This window comes from Mobula birostris, chromosome 2 (genome assembly GCF_030028105.1).
Source record: "Mobula birostris isolate sMobBir1 chromosome 2, sMobBir1.hap1, whole genome shotgun sequence".
NCBI classification, from domain to species: Eukaryota; Metazoa; Chordata; class Chondrichthyes; order Myliobatiformes; family Myliobatidae; genus Mobula; species Mobula birostris.
Window position 1 is genome coordinate 174,946,327 of NC_092371.1, and position 19,072 is coordinate 174,965,398.

The 19,072-nt window shown below is 41.8% G+C and overlaps 1 protein-coding gene across 1 annotated transcript in view; it reads right to left on the reverse strand.

Annotated features, from left to right (window-relative positions):
- The window catches only part of csmd1a (CUB and Sushi multiple domains 1a), a 2,254,753-nt gene that overhangs the window by 419,722 nt on the left and 1,815,959 nt on the right, over window positions 1–19,072 (reverse strand). Inside the window, exons 28-31 of the mRNA XM_072251121.1 lie at window positions 13,153–13,291; window positions 11,291–11,478; window positions 9,662–9,856; window positions 3,693–3,809 (exon numbers count right to left, since the gene is read on the reverse strand). Of these exons, the coding sequence (XP_072107222.1) occupies window positions 3,693–3,809; window positions 9,662–9,856; window positions 11,291–11,478; window positions 13,153–13,291 (639 nt within the window). The remainder of the gene's footprint in view (window positions 1–3,692; window positions 3,810–9,661; window positions 9,857–11,290; window positions 11,479–13,152; window positions 13,292–19,072) is intronic.

Here is a 19,072-nt window from a genome sequence, read left to right on the forward strand (position 1 = left end):
TTTCCTTACGACGCCATCTACCTGTGACACCACTTTCAACAAATTATGGACCTGTGTTGCCAGATCCCTTTGTTCTACTCCACTCCTCAGTGTCCCACCTTTCACAGTGTAAGACCTAACTTGGTTGTTCCTACCAAAGTGCAAAGCCATTCTCTTGTCTACAGTAAATCCCATTTGCCATTTTTAGCCCATTTTTACAGCTGATGGAGATCTTTCTGTAAGCCATGTTAACCTTCCTCACTGTCCACTACACCCCCAATCTTGGTGTCATCTGCAAATTTGATGATCCAGTTGATGACATTATCTTTCAGATCGTTGATATAGATGACAAACAACAAAGGACTCTGAAATACTCCCTGCAGCACACCACTAGTCACAGGCCTCCACTCAGAGAGGCAACCCTCTTCTACTACTCGCTGGCTTCTCCCAGAAAACCAATGTCTAATCCAATCTACTACTTCATCATGAATGCCAAACAATTGAACCTGCTTGACCAGCCTCTCATGTGGAACATTGTCAAATCCCTTACTAATGTCCATGTAACATCCACTGCCTTCCCTCAGGCACTTTCCTAGTAACTTCTTCAAAAAACTCTACAAGATTAGTTAGACATGATCTATCATGCATGAAGACATGCTGACTATCCTTATCAGTCGATAGCTATCCAAATATGTAGTTACATATCCTTCCCTTGAAATACCTTCTGATAACTTTCCCAAAACTGATGTCAGACTCACTAGCCTATAATTTCTTGGTTTCTGTTTAGAGCCTTTTTTGAACAACGGAACAATACTGGCCATCATCCGATCCTCTGGTACCTCTCCTGTCGCTAAAGGTGTTTTAATTATCTCTGCTAGGGACCCGGCAATTTCTGCACTTGCCTCCCGCAGGGTCCAAGGGATACCTTGTCAGACCCTGGGAATTTATCCACCTGATTTTCCTTGGGGTGGCAAACACCTCCTCTTCTGTAATGTCTACAGTGTCTATGAAGTTGATGCAGCTTCTCTGTGTCCATCTCCCAAGTAAATACACATGCAAAGGTAGCATTTGAGATCTTCCCCATCTGTTTTGGCTCCACATTTGGATTACTATTCTGGTCTTCAAGAGGGCAAATTTTGTCCTTTGCAATCCTCTTGCTCTTAACATGTTTGAAGATTCCCTTAGGATTCTCCTTCACCTTATCTGCTAGAGCAACTTCATGATCATGACAGAAAATCCTTAATGTCAGTCCACTATCAGTATCAGTATGAATACTTCAAGAGTAGGCATCAACACCAGAAGTGCAGTTTCACCAGAATGATACCAAGAGTTAAGAGAGTCAAAGCACAAAGGGTGAGCCCAATAAGCTTACATTTTAAGAGAATAAGGAGAACCTGAAATGTTTGAAAAGGATCATTAGTGTTGCATTGGGATGTAGAATAGTGATTGTCCCTGTAGTTTAACTTTCCTATGCTTGCTTATATTTTTAGTATAGTCACCTATATACATGTAATTCAGTTATATGCATGTACATATTCATCTATATACATGTAGTTCAGTGAATTTTCAGGAATTGTTTTTTTGTATTCTTCCTGAAAATTGTTCATTTTCTGTGGCAGGTGTCATGTTACACAAATTTGAGTATTTTGAAGGTCAATTGTTGTCACTGGGATTTTTGTTATCATATGAGACAACCATGACTCAGAGCTCAGAGACCTCAGCCTTGACCCTGCCTTGTGCAGCTGGATCCTGGACTTCCTGTCAGATCGCCAGCAGGTTGTAAGAGAGGGCTCCCTCACCTCCAACCTTCTGATTCTCAATACAGGAGCCCCTCAGGGCTGTGTGCTGAGTCCCCTCCTTTACTCCCTGTGTACCCATGACTGTGTCGCCACCCACAGCTCCAATCTGCTAATTAAATTTACCGACAACATTACATTGATTGGCCTTATCTCAAACAATAATGAGGTGGCCTACAGGGAAGAAGTCATCTTTCTGACACAGAGGTGTCAAAAAGAGAACCTCTCCTGCAATGTCACAAAACAAAAGGGTTGGTTGTGGATTAGAGGAGAAATGGAGATTAGCTAACCCCTATTGACATCAATGGATTTGGGGTTGAGAGGGTAAACAGCTTCAAGCTCCTCAGCATCCACATCACCAAGGACCTCACGTGGCCTGTACACAGCAGCTGCGTGGCGAAAAGGGCACAACAGCTCCTCTTTCACCACAGACGGTTGAGGAATTTTGGTATGGGTCCGCAAATCCCAAGAACTTTCCACAGGGGCACAATTGAAAGCATCCTGACTGGCTGCATCACTGCCTGGTATGGGAACTGTACCTCCCTTAATCACAGAACTCTGCAAAGCGTGGTGCAGACAACCCAGTGCATCTGTACTCGTGAACTTCCCATGATTCAGGACGTTTACAAGGACAGGTGTGTAAAAAGGCCCGTTAGGATCACAGGGACCCAAGTCATCCCAACCACAATCTATTCCAGCTGCTACCATCCTGGAAGCGGTACCTCAGCATAAAAGCCAGGACCAACAGGCTCCGGGATAGCTTCTTCCACCAGGCCAACAGACTGATAAACTCACGTTGATTTGAGCATACTCTATATTACAATGACTGTTCTATTTATTATAAATTACTATGATTGCACAAAGCACATTTAGGTAGAGACTTAACATAAAGATCTTTACTCCTCATGTACACGAAGGATGTAAGAAATAAAGTCAATTCTTTTCAATTCCTTTCAATTCCTTTTCCCTTTGTCTTCACTTCATTCTCTCGGTGCCTCTTTCTTGTTCACTTTCCGCTTTTGTAACACTTAATAAATCAGCCATAAACAACAAATAAGAATTAATGTCTCATTCTTGATTTTGGAAGAACTTTTGGATTGCAAAATCATCAGGATCCAGCAATGGAATAAAGGAGATGAAGAAACTACACTCAGTGGCCACTTGATTAGGTAAATATCTAATCAGGCAATCATGTGGCAGCAACTCAATGCATAAAAACATGCAGGCATGATCAAGAGGATCAGTGGTTCAGACCAAATGTCAGAATGGGGAAGAAATGTGATCTAATTAACCTAAAGGCTGGTTTGAGTATCTCAGAAATTACTGATCAACAGGGATTTTCACATACAACAGTCTCTAGCGTTAACAGAGGGAGGTGCAAAAAAAAAACACCCAGTGAGTGGCAGTTCTGTGGGTGAAAATGCCTTGTTAATAAGAGAGGTCAGAGGAGAATGGCCGGACTGGATCAAGCTGACCGGAATGTAACAGTAATTCAAATAACCACATGTTACAACGTTGGTGTGCAGAAGAGTCTCTATGAATGCACAACACATTGAACATTGAAGTGCATGGGCTATCACAACAGAATGCCATAAACATGCACTCTGGTTATTTTATTAGCTATAGGAGAACATATTAACATGGCCACAGAGCGTAGAACAAAATCATTCTACGTTGTATTATTACTGCCGTGTTTAAGAAGTATAAACATTGTCCAAGACGATTGAAACATATATTGAAGAAGATCTGCTGCATTGAATAAAGATCATTGAATATCTCACAGCTACTGCTCTATGTGATTCAGCAGGGCAACATGCAGTAATTCAAAATAATGTGTCATTTTAAGTACAATTTTGCTCAAAATTAGTAAATTATCAACGATTCAGATACCCAAATGGATCAGCAGCACAAACTCACCGAATTCCTTTGGCACTGTAATGGAGTACAAACAGGTCTGTCCGCTTGAATAATTGCGAGGGTAATTTGGTGAGAGAACCACTCCTTGAGATCCAGTGTGCTGTCCTCCACATGGAGCTGAAAAAGGGAAGAGACAGGGCTCTTGGACACTGACTGGCAGACATGTGATGCGACTGAGCAGAATTATTTTTAACCATTTTTAACTTTATTCATTATAAGAAATTATTTACAAGAATAAACCATACAATGCCTTTTTATCCTTACATTCATAGACAATGCATTAAGTAGAGTTCTATTACGTTCTGTAAAACCAACACCACTGTTACCACTCATTTGGCCCCCTGGGGTCGTATATTACTACAATATTTGAGGGGCTTCCTCATCCAACATGGCCCCTCCCTCTCCAGTAGTGGAAGAAACCAATACCATGGTCCTTCCCCACTGAGCCCTTCTGGTGGCTGTACCGAGCTTCAGTGTGTCTCTCAGCATGTACTCTTGCAGCCTGGAACATGCCAGTTGCCGGCGTTAGACTACAGGTATCTCAATGTGCTGAATGATCAAGGTTTTGGGCAGACCAAAGGGTTTCTTTCACTGAGTTGATGATCTGCCACCAACACACCAGAGGATGCAGATGAGGTTTGTCAGGACACTGTCGCTATTAAATGGCATGTGCTGTAACAAAAGGTGGAATAAACGGATTGTTTTCTCTGGAGTAGCAGAGGTTGCGGGGAGACCTCACAGAGATTATGAGACTTTGAGAGGCATTGATAGCGTAGACAGAGTATCTTCTTCCCAGGGTTAAAATGTCTAATACCAGAGGGTATGCATTTAAGTTGAGAGGGGGTAATTTTAAAAGAAGTGTGAGGGGCAAATATTTTACACAGGGAGTGGTGGATGCCTAATGCCCTACCTGGGGTGGTGGTAGATGCAGGTACATTAGGAACTTTTGAGAGATGTTTAGATAGGCACATGAATATGAGGAAAATAGAGTGATATGGACATTGTGTAGACACAATCAATTAGTTTAGTTAGGAATTTGTTACTTATTTAATTGGACAACACAACATTGTAGGCTGGACAGCCTGTCCCTGTTCTGTACTGTTCTATGTTTGTTTGATGTTCTTCTCTACGTGTGTCCCTGGGAAAGCCCGTAGATCAGTGAGTCTTCTCTCACACAGCTGTCTGGGACACATGCCCTTAGATCTTCCTCCGCACTCACTACACAAATACACAGCCCACAAAGAGGTGAGCAGTCATCTCACACCAAACAGAAACAATTTATTACAATCAAAATAAATATTTTTCATTATAAAAGATATTTACAGGAACAAACTATGCAATGTCTTTTCATTCTTACAATCGTAGTCAACACGTTAAGTGATACTTTATTATATTCCTTGAAATCAATAGGACTGTTACCCCTCCTGTGGCCCCCTGGAGTGGTATACTACTACAATAATCGGGGGGCTTCCTCACTCAATCCAGTCCCCCCATCTCCAGTTATGGTCTTCACCCACCGAGGAGAATATGTTTCTTTGAATGTATCAAAAACAAACTTTATTTAGAAACATGCCCCACACTGCTCATGTTGCTAAGCGTTTAGAGAACATTTGAACCTCACAGTGGATCACATAACCTGGGCTGGTGCTCCTTACTAAACATTCTGTGGATGCTAGAAATCTGTGGGTAGCTCCACACTTGTCAGTATTCTAATAAGCAAGGCACTCTAATGGAGTTAAGTCAACAATTGACGAGGAAGTGTTAAATTATGTAGATTAGTGTCAGTTCTTGCACGGGCACCGAAGGGTGCGTTTCACCAGTGAAACTCCTGTTATTCAGCTGAATTGTTGAACCAAAGTTCAACGTAAATTTGTTATTGAAGTATGCATTTGTTACCATATTCTACCCTGATATTCATTTCTTTCAGGCACTTACCCGAAAAATAGAAATACAATAATATTTTACAAAAAAAAATACCTAAACAGACAAAGACTGACAACAACCAAAGTGCAAATGAAGACAAACTGTCCAAATAAAAATAATACTGAGAAGATGAGTTTTAAAGTGTCCTTGAAAGTGAGTCTGTAGGTTGTAGAATCAGCTGAGTGTTGTGGTGAGTGAAGTCATCTATGCTACTCAGGAGCCTGACGAATGAAGGGTAACAACTGTTCCAAAAGCTGGTGTTGTGGGACCTAAGGCTTTCATATCTCAGTGCCTAATGGCAGCAGTGAGATGAGAGCATGATCTGAAAGGTAGGGGTCCTTGAAGATGAAAGAGGTAAAGGGCTAATTAGATGAGCAACACATGCAAAATGCTGGAGGAACTCAGCAGGTTATGCTGAGCAGGAAAGTTATGCTGCAACTGTATAGGGTACTGGTGAGGCTGCCTTTGGGGGCGGAACAGAGGAGGTTCAACAGGTTGATTCCAGAGATGAGGGGTTTAGACTATGAGGAGAGATTGAGTCGCTTGGGACTGTACTCGCTGGGATTCAGAAGACTGAGAGGAGACCTTATAGAAACATATAAAATTATGAAAGGGGTAGTTGAGATTGAGGAAGGAAAGTTGTTTCCATTGGTAGGTGAGACTAGAACTAAGGGACATAGCTTCAAAATTCAGGGGAGTTAATTTCGGGCAGAGATGAGAAGGAACTGCTTTGCCAAAGAGTGTTGAATCTGTGGAATTCTCTGTCCAATGAAGTTAAACAGCATATTTGACTCGACTGATCACACTACTACTTCTGCTATCAATATTATGCCTCTCATGATGGCTGAATGGCCCATTATGTTGGCTAAAGTATGGGAATGAAGGACACTGAAACTGTTCTAGTACAAGTTCTTAATTTGAGGATGTTCTATAAAGAAATGTCAGAAATTGGGATGTAAAGGTCACTCACAAATAGCAGTCATTCATAGAACTATTTAACATACTTTTTGCAGGGTTTAAAATTATACTCAAATGTCAGAAATGAGGTGTCTGCAATTACAAATTACATTCAAACGAATGAAAAGACTTTATAGACAGTTTGAATGAAAATTCTGTCTTCACCTCAATATTTGCATTCTAATTGGCAGTAAGTAAGTGCAGGTGATATTAAAAAAGTTATGTTTGAACCTGAAAATAATTTTCATCCATCAAATAAAGAGTTGAAATTTCAGGAAAAATTAAGATCCACTGTGGACAGTATCCAGCCCACCACCAGGATAATCTTGCCAATCAGGATGAGAAGTTCCATGAAGCATCAGAAACTACAGAAGAAAATACGAGTTCTTCAACAGAAAACTAACTACTGTACTGCAGATGTACAGAGAAAAAGATTATTATTTTCATAGACCCAGAATTATGCACATTAATTACTTCTTTATAGTCTCAAGTTTTCAATGGTGTTTTTTTTTAATTTCTCCAAAGATTGTTTTTTGTTCAGTCACTAAAGTTTCTGACTACACTGTTCTCTTATCATATTGGGAAGGTGGGGAGAAGCTTGGACAAAGAAAGATCCCAAAATGGGTAAAGGAGAAAATGATGAGTCAATTTTTTTTTGGATGTTAAAGATTGATCAGAATATTGGGAAGTTTTCCTTTTAATTTGACATACACAGATGGGGTAATTTATCCTCCATTAAAAATCATACTGTCACCAATGTTCAGTGAGGCTTCAAGGCAAAAATCTGCACTATACATTAGCAGTATTCTCTTTATTTTTTGAAGGATCACTCTCCACTGAAACTGCCATATTCACAACTGTTCATTTCCCTCCATAGATACAGCCTGACCTGCTGAGGGCCTCCAGCACTTTATTTTATTTAGAGATACAGCACGTAACTGGCCTTTCTGGCCCAATGAGCCACACTACCCAGCAACCCACCAATTAACCCTAGCATAATCACAGAACAATTTACAATAACAAATTAACCAGTTCATCTTTGGGACTGTGTGAGAAAACCAGAGCATCTGGAGGAATCCCACACGCAGTTGGGGGAAGAACATAGAGACTTCCTTACAGAAGACACCAGAATTGAACCCTGAATTCCAGTGCCTTGATCTGTAATAGCATCCAGCTAACCACCACACTAACTAGCTTGACATCCTGAAAGACACCACGTTTTTTATTTTAAGACACAGCGTGATAACAGACCCTTATAGCCGAACGAGCTCATGCCACCCAAATGAACAACTAACCTACTAATTGGTAAGTTTTGGAATGTGGGAGAAATCCGGAGCACCTGGAGGAAACCCATGTGGTCACGGGGAGAACAAACAAACTCCTTACAGACAGCGGTGGGAATTGAACCTGGGCCGCTGGAATACACAGCATTACACTAATCACTATGCCACCATGCTGCCCCTACATTGTGTGTGTTGATCATGTTTTTTTTGTGACTTTAGAAACAACTAGAACCGAAGTTTATGGCAGGTCAATGGGAATAGCAGTTCAGCACAGACAAGATGGGACCAAAGGCCTGGTTGTGTACTATAGTATTCTACAGCTTTGAAATGCCAACAGTTACACAGAGTTCAGAATTAAGTGCCACTGCCAGCACAACGCCATTACAGCTCTTGGCATTCTGAGTTCAGTCACGGCACCATCTCCCTTGAACTACATGGGTTTCATCCGGTTGCTCCTGTTTCCTCCCACAGTCCAAAGACACGCTAGTTAAATATTTTCCCACCTGGGGTCCAAGGACCCTTCGGTTAATGGTAGAGGTCCATGGCATAAAAAAGGTTGCGAACCCCTGGGTTAGTAGGTTAATTGGTCATTGTAAATTGTCTTATGATGGCTAGGTAGGGTTAAGTTGGTGGATTGGTAGGCAGTGCAACTCTTTGGGCCAGAAGGGCCTGCTGCATACTGTATCTCCAAATAAATAAGGTATTGAGGAGCAACAGCAAATTTATACTGCTGTTGACTAACACTGCATCAGAAAGGCTTACTTCATGGTGAAGAGATAAAAAGTTCAAGATCATTGTTGATTGCATTTCTCCATAATTAGCCTCCTAAAACGGCAAAGTTTAACATGACACCTTGAACTTCAATACATGTGTTTTGAAATTCTGATCATTGAACATGAATAGAAAGCAGTCTCACTGCTGATGCTTTGTGTACAAAGAATATTGTTAATAATATAATTTATGGGTCTGCCATGACAGTTAACATTTACTTTATGCAAATTTACAGCATATAATTCCCCTCACCCCTTTTCGATAAAAACATTAGAAGTAGGTGTAGTCTTGAACACTATTCACTTTGCCATTCAATCCACATTTGCCTTCCTTGCCTTTGATTTCAAAATTTAATGGATCTCAATCCTGAATAAAGCTAACAAGAGAGCAGACACAACATTTTAGAGTAGAATAGAGCAAGAATTTTTAACAAATATAAAATGCTGGAGGAATTCAGAAGGTCAGGTAGCATCTGAGGAGAGGAATAAACAGTCGACGTTTCAGGCTGAGACCATTCATCAGTCCTAATCAAGGGTTTTGGTCTAAAACATTGACAGTCCTGATGAGGGGTCATGACCCAAAAAGCCAACTGCTTATTCCTCTCCTTAGAAATTGATTCATTTCTCCCCTCCCTTTGTCTAATGATTCACTGTCCTCTCCTATCAGATTCTTTCTTCTTCAACCCTAATCTCTTTCCCCTGTCTGCTCCCAGCCTCTTCCTTCATTCCCCACCTCATACCCACCTACCTTCCCCGTCAGCTGGTCTCACGTTTCGCCAGCCAGCTTGTACTCCATCCCCTCCCCATCTCCTTATTCTGGCTTTTTCCTCCTTCCTTTCCAGTCCTGATAAAGGGTCTCAGCCCGAAATATCAACTGTTAGTTCCTCTCCATTGATGCTGCCTGTCTGCTGAGTTCCTCCAGCATTTTGTGTGTGTTGCTCAATGTTTCCACTAGCTGCAGTATCTCCTGCATTTATCATTTTTGAGACCGTTGCCTTCTTCCTCCACTGAACTGGAAGTGATACTTTTGTGTTACCTTTGCAGGAAGGAAGAGCCCTGTTCCAGACTGGCTTTCCTTCACTCCCGATGACACATGTGATGGTAGCCGAGTTTGCCAATTTATAGCCGTCATCGCACCGATAGGTGACACTGGAGCTGAGTTTGAAATCCATGCCAATCCGTGTGCCGTTCATTATATTCCCTGGGTCAAAACAAGCTTCCCGTGGTTTCTCTACAATAAAAAAAGACAATGCATTTATGATCAGGAAATAGCGAGAATGCTGTGAAACACTGCAACCCCACTGTGAATTCCGACTAATGGTGTGATGGATGTTCAGGGTCCGTGAGGTTTATTGTTAACCTCAGTGTTTTCATACAGCAGCATGACCTTTCCAAAGTGTCAGGGCTGATTGTGACAAAGTTAAACTTTTAACTAATATTCCTTGCTCAGCTTCTTAGTTTAAACAAGAAAGCAATGAGGTCTTCTAAGCCCTTAATTAATCGACGCAAGACCATGGGGCCTGAATCAACTTCTTTATTTGCTGGAAGCATCTCCACCCTTGGTAGAGAGGAGGACCCGCTATTTAAATAAAGTGTATTGGCAGTTGGACCTCACCAAAGAAGACTAGATATGCAGATAATGTCAACTAGTATCAAAATACTATAAATGTAAGAAAGCATTGGGGATTGTTAGGAATAACAAGGAGAGTATCAGTGTACAATTCATAATGGAACTAAACTACTCCCTTTTCCCTAAACAAGGTCCCTATCTCTCCTTAAGCACATTCATGTATCCTTCTAAATTTGCACTGGAATGGGGATATCCTAATGAAAGGTCAACCGGTCATCTTAATTCCGTTTATCCTTCTCCACAGAGGCTACCTGACATGCCATTGATTTGCGGATTTGCAGTCATCTGCATTATTGCAGGTTTCCAGAATCTGCTGTGTTTTATATCCAAAGATTAGTTTTATCTTTTTTTTTAAAGATAGATTAAAGACTAGCTTTAGTTGTCACATGTAGATCAGAACATGCAGTGAAATGCGTCCTTTGTGTCAATGGCCAACACAGTCTGAGGATATGCAGGGGGCAGCCTGCAGGTACTACCATGCTTCCAGTGTCAACATAGCATGATCACAATTTACTAATCCTAACATCTTCGGATTGTGAACGGAAACCAAAGCATCTGGACGAAGCTCATATGGTCATAGGAAGAGCATACCAAAGTGTTTCTGGAACTGTAAAAATAGCAGTGAGTAATATCAATTCTAGAGCCTTAAAAAATGAGGTAGTGTTCATGGATTTATTGTCCTTTCAGAAATTTGATGACAGAGGAGAAGAACAGTTTCTTCCTCTCTGCCATCAGATTTCTAAATGGATAATGAATCCAAGGACACTACCTCACTTCTTTCTCCTCTCTTTTCGCACTACTTATTTAATATAATTTTTAATATATACTTATTGTAATTTATAGTTTTTTTTATTATATATTGCGATGTACTGATGAGGCAAAATAACAAATTTCAAGGCATATGCCAATGATATTAAAACTGATTCTGCTGTTGTACCTGCCATTTGATAACAGGAATTAAAAGAGAGGCTTTCATCAACAAAGTGTACTACATTGCAGCATTGAACAATATACAGACACTGAGGAAAGTGGCACCTTTATACTCAATAGCAAATCCCGTCATGCTGACAGATGCATCGCTACGAAATGCCAAGAAAAGACTGTTGCCACTACTTTCAATTCTTTCAGGTGATTGCGATCCTTGGAAGCTGCCAATTAACGGGCTGTTGGAATCTTCCCCTTCATAAATGTGAAGAAAATCATAGCTGGGCTCCATGTGGAAACTACAACAAAATGAAAATGGTCAGAAATGTGTGATGTACAGAGATGCACAAGACTTTAGATTCTGAGATCCTGAACAAAACACACAAACACTGCTGGAAGAACTCAGCAGATCAAGTAGCATATATGAAGGCAGAGAGATGATCGATTTTTGTTGAGAAACTGCAGGGTCTCAATCTGTAATGTCAACCATCCCAAAATGAGATTTATTATCACTGACAAATGATGCAAAATTTGTTGTTTCGCAGCTACAGTGCTGTGCAAAACATAAAAGTCTACAAGTTACAAAAACGAGTAAATAGTCGAATAATGAGTTATGGGGAAAGGTTGAATAGATTAGGACTTACATTCTCTACAGCATAGAAGATTGAGGGAGATTTGATAGGGGTATACAAAATTATGAGGGGTATAGGTAGGGTAAAAGTAAACAAGCTTTCCAATTGAGGTTAATTGGTCACAGAAGAACTAGGTTAAGGGTGAAATTTGAAATGTTCAAGGGGAACCTGAGGAGGAACTTCACCACTTCTTCACTCAGAGGGAGGTGAGAGGATGGAAAGAGCTGCCAGCAGAAGTGGTGGATGGTCAACATTTAAGAGAAATTTGGATAGGTACTGTACACTGATGTGAGGGGTATGGAGGGCTATATCTAGGTACAGATTGATCGGACTAGGATTATTAGATTGGCATGTACTACATGGGCTGAAAGGCATACTTCTGTGTTTTATCCAAGAAATAATGACATTGTGTTTGTGGACCATCAGAAATTTGATGGTCTTCACTGATGCTGCTCGATCTGCTGAGCAGTTTGTATCATAGCAATGAAGAAATGTAGCCCATGCTGAATGTAAGGATTTTAACCATTCTCTTCTTGGACCACCCTGCACAACTCTAACCACTACCTCAGTATGGCAACACCATGACCACTTTATGTGAAAGTGGACCTTAATAATACTTTAAATGTATTCTTTCTTCTAAAAACTATGCATAATTTATTCTTTTCTTTAATTTTAGGGATTTAGCATGGTAACCTGCCCTTCTAGCCCAGTGAGCCTGTGCCATATAATTACACTCATGTGACCACTCATGTGACTACCAACCTGTATATCTTTGGACTGTAGGAAGAAGCCAGAGCACCCAGAGGAAACCTACTTGGTCACAGGGAAAACGTAGAACAACCTTACAGAAAGGGGCAGGAATTTAACTCTGTTCACTGGGACTGCAATAGTTAACCACGATGCTACTGTACCACTCTTACATTTAAGTTTTTCTTGTGAATGTTGCTTATCTAATGTTACGTGCCTGTGATGCTGCTGAGAGTAAGATTGTCATTACACCTGTGTGTACATATACTCACGAATATGACAATACGCTTGAATTTGACTTTGATTGCAGCATGGTGGTGCAGCAGTTAGCATAATGCTATTACAGTGCTGGCTCGAGTGTTCAATTCCCACTGCTGTCTCTAAGCAGTTTTGTACATTCTCTCCGTGCCCAGGTGCTCCAGTTTGCTCCCACGTTTGAAAGGTGTACTGGTTAGTACATTAACTGGTCACATGGGTGTAATTGGATGACGTGGGTTCGTGGGCCAGTTTGGCCTGTTATTGTGCTGTATTTCTAAAATAAAAAAAAAGAAAAAGCAGTAGGTAACTGAAAACTGTGATTTTCTGGAATCTTACCTTTTAAAGATGAGTGCAATGACGTAGTCCGGACTGACTTTAATTGTCCAGTCACATTCTTTCCCATGAGGATAAGGCTGAGGGTAGTTGGGTGATAAAATGACACCCATGGGGCCTGTCATGTTCCCGCCACAGGCAGCTGTAGAAACAAGAAGAAAAAATGCACCAAAAAAATCAATGGACCTCTTTACAATTACATGAAAAAAGCCGCGCATGGCATGAATGAACATGGGAGATTCTGCAGATGCTGGAAATCCAGAGTTACACACACAAAAATGCTGGAGAAACTCAGTAGGTCAGGCTGCCTCTATAGAAATAAATAAACAGTCGACATTTCAAGCCAAGACCCTTCATCAGCATTGGAAAAGAAGGAGGATGACTCCAGAATAAGGTGGTGGGAGGGGGAAGGAGGACAAACTTAGAAGGTGATAAGTGAAACCATGTGGTTGGGGGAGAGAGGATGAAGTAAGAAGCTGGGAGGCAATAGGTGGAGAAGGCAAGGGGCTAGAGAGGAAGGAATCTGATAGGAGAGGAGAGTGGACCATGGGAGAAAGGGAAGGAGGAAGGGCACTAGGGAAGGTGATAGGCAGGTGAAGAGAAGAGCTAAGAAGCCAGAGTGGGGAACAGAAGAGGGAAGGGAGGGAAAATATCCCGGAAAGAGAAATCAAAGAGGCGAATGAAGTTTGACTTGTTTCACAGACAGAAAATGATTCACTCTCTGAAACTAGCCACAAAGACTTTTAATGTGGTGCCCCTGTTAAAAGAGCAGAAGGTATTACCTTGGGGTTCTATCTAAGTCTGCTGCATCTTTGCATTCTTGTGTGTTTTCATGTTGCTAGGATAATTACTTTCATGTGCTTTTTAAATGCTGCCAATTTTAACATTAGCGATGTAGACATGGGATGAAGGATATCCGAAATGTGGGCCTCAACTCGGTGTTTGAAGGACAGCAAAGTGGATGTGTGATGAAGGACATCCGTGGATGTCATATTATCGGTCAGAGTCCATGCAACAAGAAGGCATGGGGGCTAGTGAGCTGGCAAGCTCAGAGTGTGAGCCTTGAGTATTGGCTAGTCAGGGTCCTGTTATTAGCTAGTCCAGTGGTCGATACTGAAGATCGATCAGAAGAACAGTTTTCGAAGCAATGGCCAAAGCTTGAAGACCAGAAATAGAAGGCCTGTCCCTGGGTAAAAAGGACTTTCCATACGTGCAGGTGAGTTGGAGAGAGGAAACCGGGTTTGTTTTGCTGTTGGTGTTATGTTGCTTCTTGTATTCTGTTTTGTTGTGCTTTGTGTTGCTCTACAGAACATTGCGGGCATGCTAATGTTGGCGCCGGAATGTGTGGCGACACTTGTGGGCTGCCCCAGCACATCCTCAGATGTGTTGGTTGTTGATGCAAGCAACAGATTTCACTGTATGTTTCAATGTAGTGTGATAAATAACTTCATCTAATCCGATCTGATCCAGCACAGTAGAGTTCAGTGTAAATAAAGTTCAAATCAGAACAGTTAATTACATTTTCAAAATAAAAAATTTAAACATTTTCACTGTTTCAGTTTAAGGATCAAGGATCAACTTTATTCACAATTTACATTTATTAGCAATTTGCTGTGGTGTGTTTGTCAGGGCACAACATGCAGCAAAAAAAACAGCAGTCAGACACTATAAAGAATAAAGAATTATATAAAAAAGAGAAGTCAAAATATAAATCTGGAATAAAATGTGCATAAATACATGAATACCAGCATGTATTTACAATGTAAAACAGCATTAAATAAAGTGGTTTAAAGTGTTCACAGTGCAGTGCTGTAATAGATGGGGGGGAGGGTGTGAATCTAAATCAGCATCTGAAATTTTATCCTCGCTTAAAGGTGGCTTTGGGCAAAGAAGCAATTACGACTCACTCATGCTGGCATGGTGGTGCCGGACCAATTCCTGCTGGAACTGGGAGACACTGCTCATGCAAAGACACCTAATATGCTTCCCTGCATCTTTCAGCAGCCCAGACTGCACAGAACCCTGAGTGCCCAGAATGGGCAAACTACCTCAAAGTTCAAAGGAAATATGTTATTATTATTTATCATTTATTATCTATGTCTCCATATACTACCCTGAGGTACATTTAATTGCAGGCAATTACAGTGGAATTACAATCGAGTCAATGGAAAGGTTCAAGTTTATTGTTATCTGGCTGTACATATATAAAAGCAAATGAAACAACATTCTTTCAGATCATGGTGCATCCACAAAACATATATCACACACAGCACATAAAAAAATATTACCACATATGAGTTAATAAAATATAATTCGAAGTGTTTGTAGTTCATGGCATAGGTGAACAGTAAACAGAGCTCTTTATGATCAGCAGTTTTTCGATCACAAAAAGGATGAACAGGACAAGAAATCTCACCATTGATTGGAGCCAGAGAGGCCACTGCAACTGTGCATGGCGCCATATTGTGATGTAATCACAAACAAAACTACACACAAAGACGAACAACCAACGTTCAAAGGAAGAACTGGGCAAACATAAAAAAAGTGCTGAGACCATGATTTGAAGTCCTTGTAAATGAATCTGCAGGTTGTGGAATCTGGTCAGAGTTGTGGTGAGTGAAGTTATCCATATTGATTCAGGTGCCTGATGGCCGAAGGGTAAAAACTATTCCTGACCCCGGTACTGTGGGACCCAGAGTTGTGCACGTCCTGCCTCGTGGCAGCATTGAGAAGACAGCATGGCCTGGAGCACATCTGGCTGACCAACCTCAGCTGACTGTTGTGCAACCTCATTTGGCTGCGCTTGTTGAAATCTCATCACCAGCTAATTCCACCTGCCAACCTGATAGTGCTCGCAGCTGTCACAATTAATTCTATTTTCCCTGTGATACAGTATTGATTCTCATAGAGTACCATCCCGTGCAGTCACCTTCACTGTTGTGGGATTCAATACTCAACATTCCATTGATGACTCATCTTAAATTCAGCAATATTCAACCACAGATTGCACAGGAAAATGTATTTATTTATTTAGAGATACAGCATGGATCAGGCTATTCCGGCCTAACAAACTGCACCACCCAGCAAACCCACCTATTTAAAACTAGCCAAATCACAGGTTAATTTACAATGACCAATTAACCTACGAGCCTGACAGTGGAGGAAACCCACATGCACTCAGGAAGAATGTACGAACTTTCTGATACAGGATGGTGGATTTGAACTCTGAGTCCAATGCCACGAGCTGGAATAATGTTGAGCTAACTGCTACGCTGTAATGGCATCCCATATGGAACAGTAGAGCGTTATAGCACAGAAGAAGGCCCTTTTGGATCATCTAGTCCATATTGAAATGTTATTCTGTCTAGTTTTATTGACACTCACCTGGTCCGTGGACCCTCACCTATCTCCTGCCAGCTTGTACTCCTTCCCCTCCCTCAGACTCTTACTCTTTCCTTTACTGTCCTGAGGAGGGGTCTTGGCTTGAAATGGTGACTGTTTATTTATTTCCATAGATGCAACCTGGCCTGCTTCATGGAGAGGAATAAAGAGTCACATTTTGGGCAGAGACCATTCATTGGCTAAGACTTCACTATTTTTCTCATTGATCCTGCTTGATCGACTGAGTTACTTCGGCATTTTGTGTGTGTTACGCTGGATTTCCAGCATCGACAGAATCTCTTGTGTTCCTGCAGCATTTTAGAACATAGAACATAGAATAGTATAGCACAGTACAGGCCCTTCGACCCACAATGTTGTGCCGACCCTCAAACCCTGCCTCCCATATAAGCCCCCACCTTAAATTCCTCCATATACCTGTCTAGTAGTCTCTTAAACTTCACTAGTGTATCTGCCTCCACCACTGACTCAGGCAGTGCATTCCATGCACCAACCACCCTCTGAGTAAAAAACCTTCCTCTAATATCCCCCTTGAACTTCCCACCCCTTACCTTAAAGCCATGTCCTCTTGTATTGAGCAGTGGTGCCCTAGGGAAGAGGCGCTGGCTATCCACTTTATCTATTTCTCTTATTATCTTGTACACCTCTATCATGTCTCCTCTCATCCACCTTCTCTTCAAAGAGTAAAGCCCTAGGTCCCTTAATCTCTGATCATAATGCATACTTTCTAAACCAGGCAGCATCCTGGTAAATCTCCTCTGGACCCTTTCCAATGCTTCCACATCCTTCCTATAGTGAGGTGACCAGAACTGGACACAGTACTCCAAGTGTGGCCTAACCAGAGTTTTATAGAGCTGCATCATTACATCGCGACTCTTAAACTCTATCCCTCGACTTATGAAAGCCAACACCCCATAAGCTTTCTTAACTACCCTATCCAGCTGTGAAGCAACTTTCAGGGATCTGTGGACATGTACCCCCAGATCCCTCTGCTCCTCCACACTACAAGTATCCTGCCATTTACTTTGCACTCTGCCTTGGAGTTTGTCCTTCCAAAGTGTACCACCTCACACTTCTCCGGGTTGAACTCCATCTGCCACTTCTCAGCCCACTTCTGCATCCTATCAATGTCCCTCTGCAATCTTTGACAATCCTCTACACTATCTACAACACCACCAACCTTTGTGTCGTCTGCAAACTTGCCAACCCACCCTTCTACCCCCACATCCAGGTTGTTAAAAAAAATCACGAAAAGTAGAGGTCCCAGAACAGATCCTTGTGGGACACCACAAGTCACAATCCTCCAATCTGAATGTACTCCCTCCACTACCACCCTCTGCCTTCTGCAGGCAAGCCAATTCTGAATCCACCTGGCCAAACTTCCCTGGATCCCATGCCTTCTAACTTTCTGAATAAGCCTACCCTGTGGAACCTTGTCAAATGCCTTACTAAAATCCATATAGATCACATCCACTGTACTACCCTCATCTATATACCTGGTCACCTCCTCAAAGAGCTCTATCAGGCTTGTTAGACACGATTTGCCCTTCACAAAGCCATGCTGGCTGTCCCTGATCAGACCATGATTCTCTAAATGCCTATAGATCCTATCTCTAAGAATCTTTTCCAACAGCTTTCTCACCACAGACGTAAGGCTCACTGGTCTATAATTACCCGGACTATCCCTACTACCTTTTTTGAACAAGGGGACAACATTCGCCTCCTTCCAATCCTCCGGTACCATTCCCGTGGACAACGAGGACATAAAGATCCTAGCCAGAGGCTCAGCAATCTCTTCTCTTGCCTCGTAGAGCAGCCTGGGGATTATTCCATCAGGCCCCGGGGACTTATCTGTCCTAATGTATTTTAACAACTCCAACACCTCCTCTCCCTTAATATCAACATGCTCCAGAACATCAACCTCACTCATATTGTCCTCACCACCATCAAGTTCCCTCTCATTGATGAATACCGAAGAGAAGTATTCATTGAGGACCTCGCTCACTTCTACACCCTCCAGGCACATCTTCCCACCTTTATCTCTAATCGGTCCTACCTTCACTCCTGTCATCCTTTTTTTCTTCACATAATTGAAGAATGTCTTGGGGTTTTCCTTTACCCTACCCACCAAGGCTTTCTCGTGCCCCCCTCTTGCTCTTCTCAGCTCCTTCTTAAGCTCCTTTCTTGCTTCCCTATATTCCTCAATAGACCCATCTGATCCTTGCTTCCTAAACCTCATGTATGTGTTTGTGTGTGTTACACTGGATTTCCAGCATTGACAGAATCTCTTGTGTTCCTCCAGCATTTTATGTGTGTTACTCTGGATTTCCAGCATTGACAGAATCTCTTGTGTTCCTCCAGCATTTTGTGTGTTGCATAGCTCTCCATACCTCTCCCATCCATGTACTCACCAAGCTTAAATATTACAATTTAACCCCACATCCACCACTTCTGCTGGCAGCTCATTCCTCTCTCACACCACTATCATGGTGAAAAAGGTGACACTCCCCAACAAGTTCCTCTC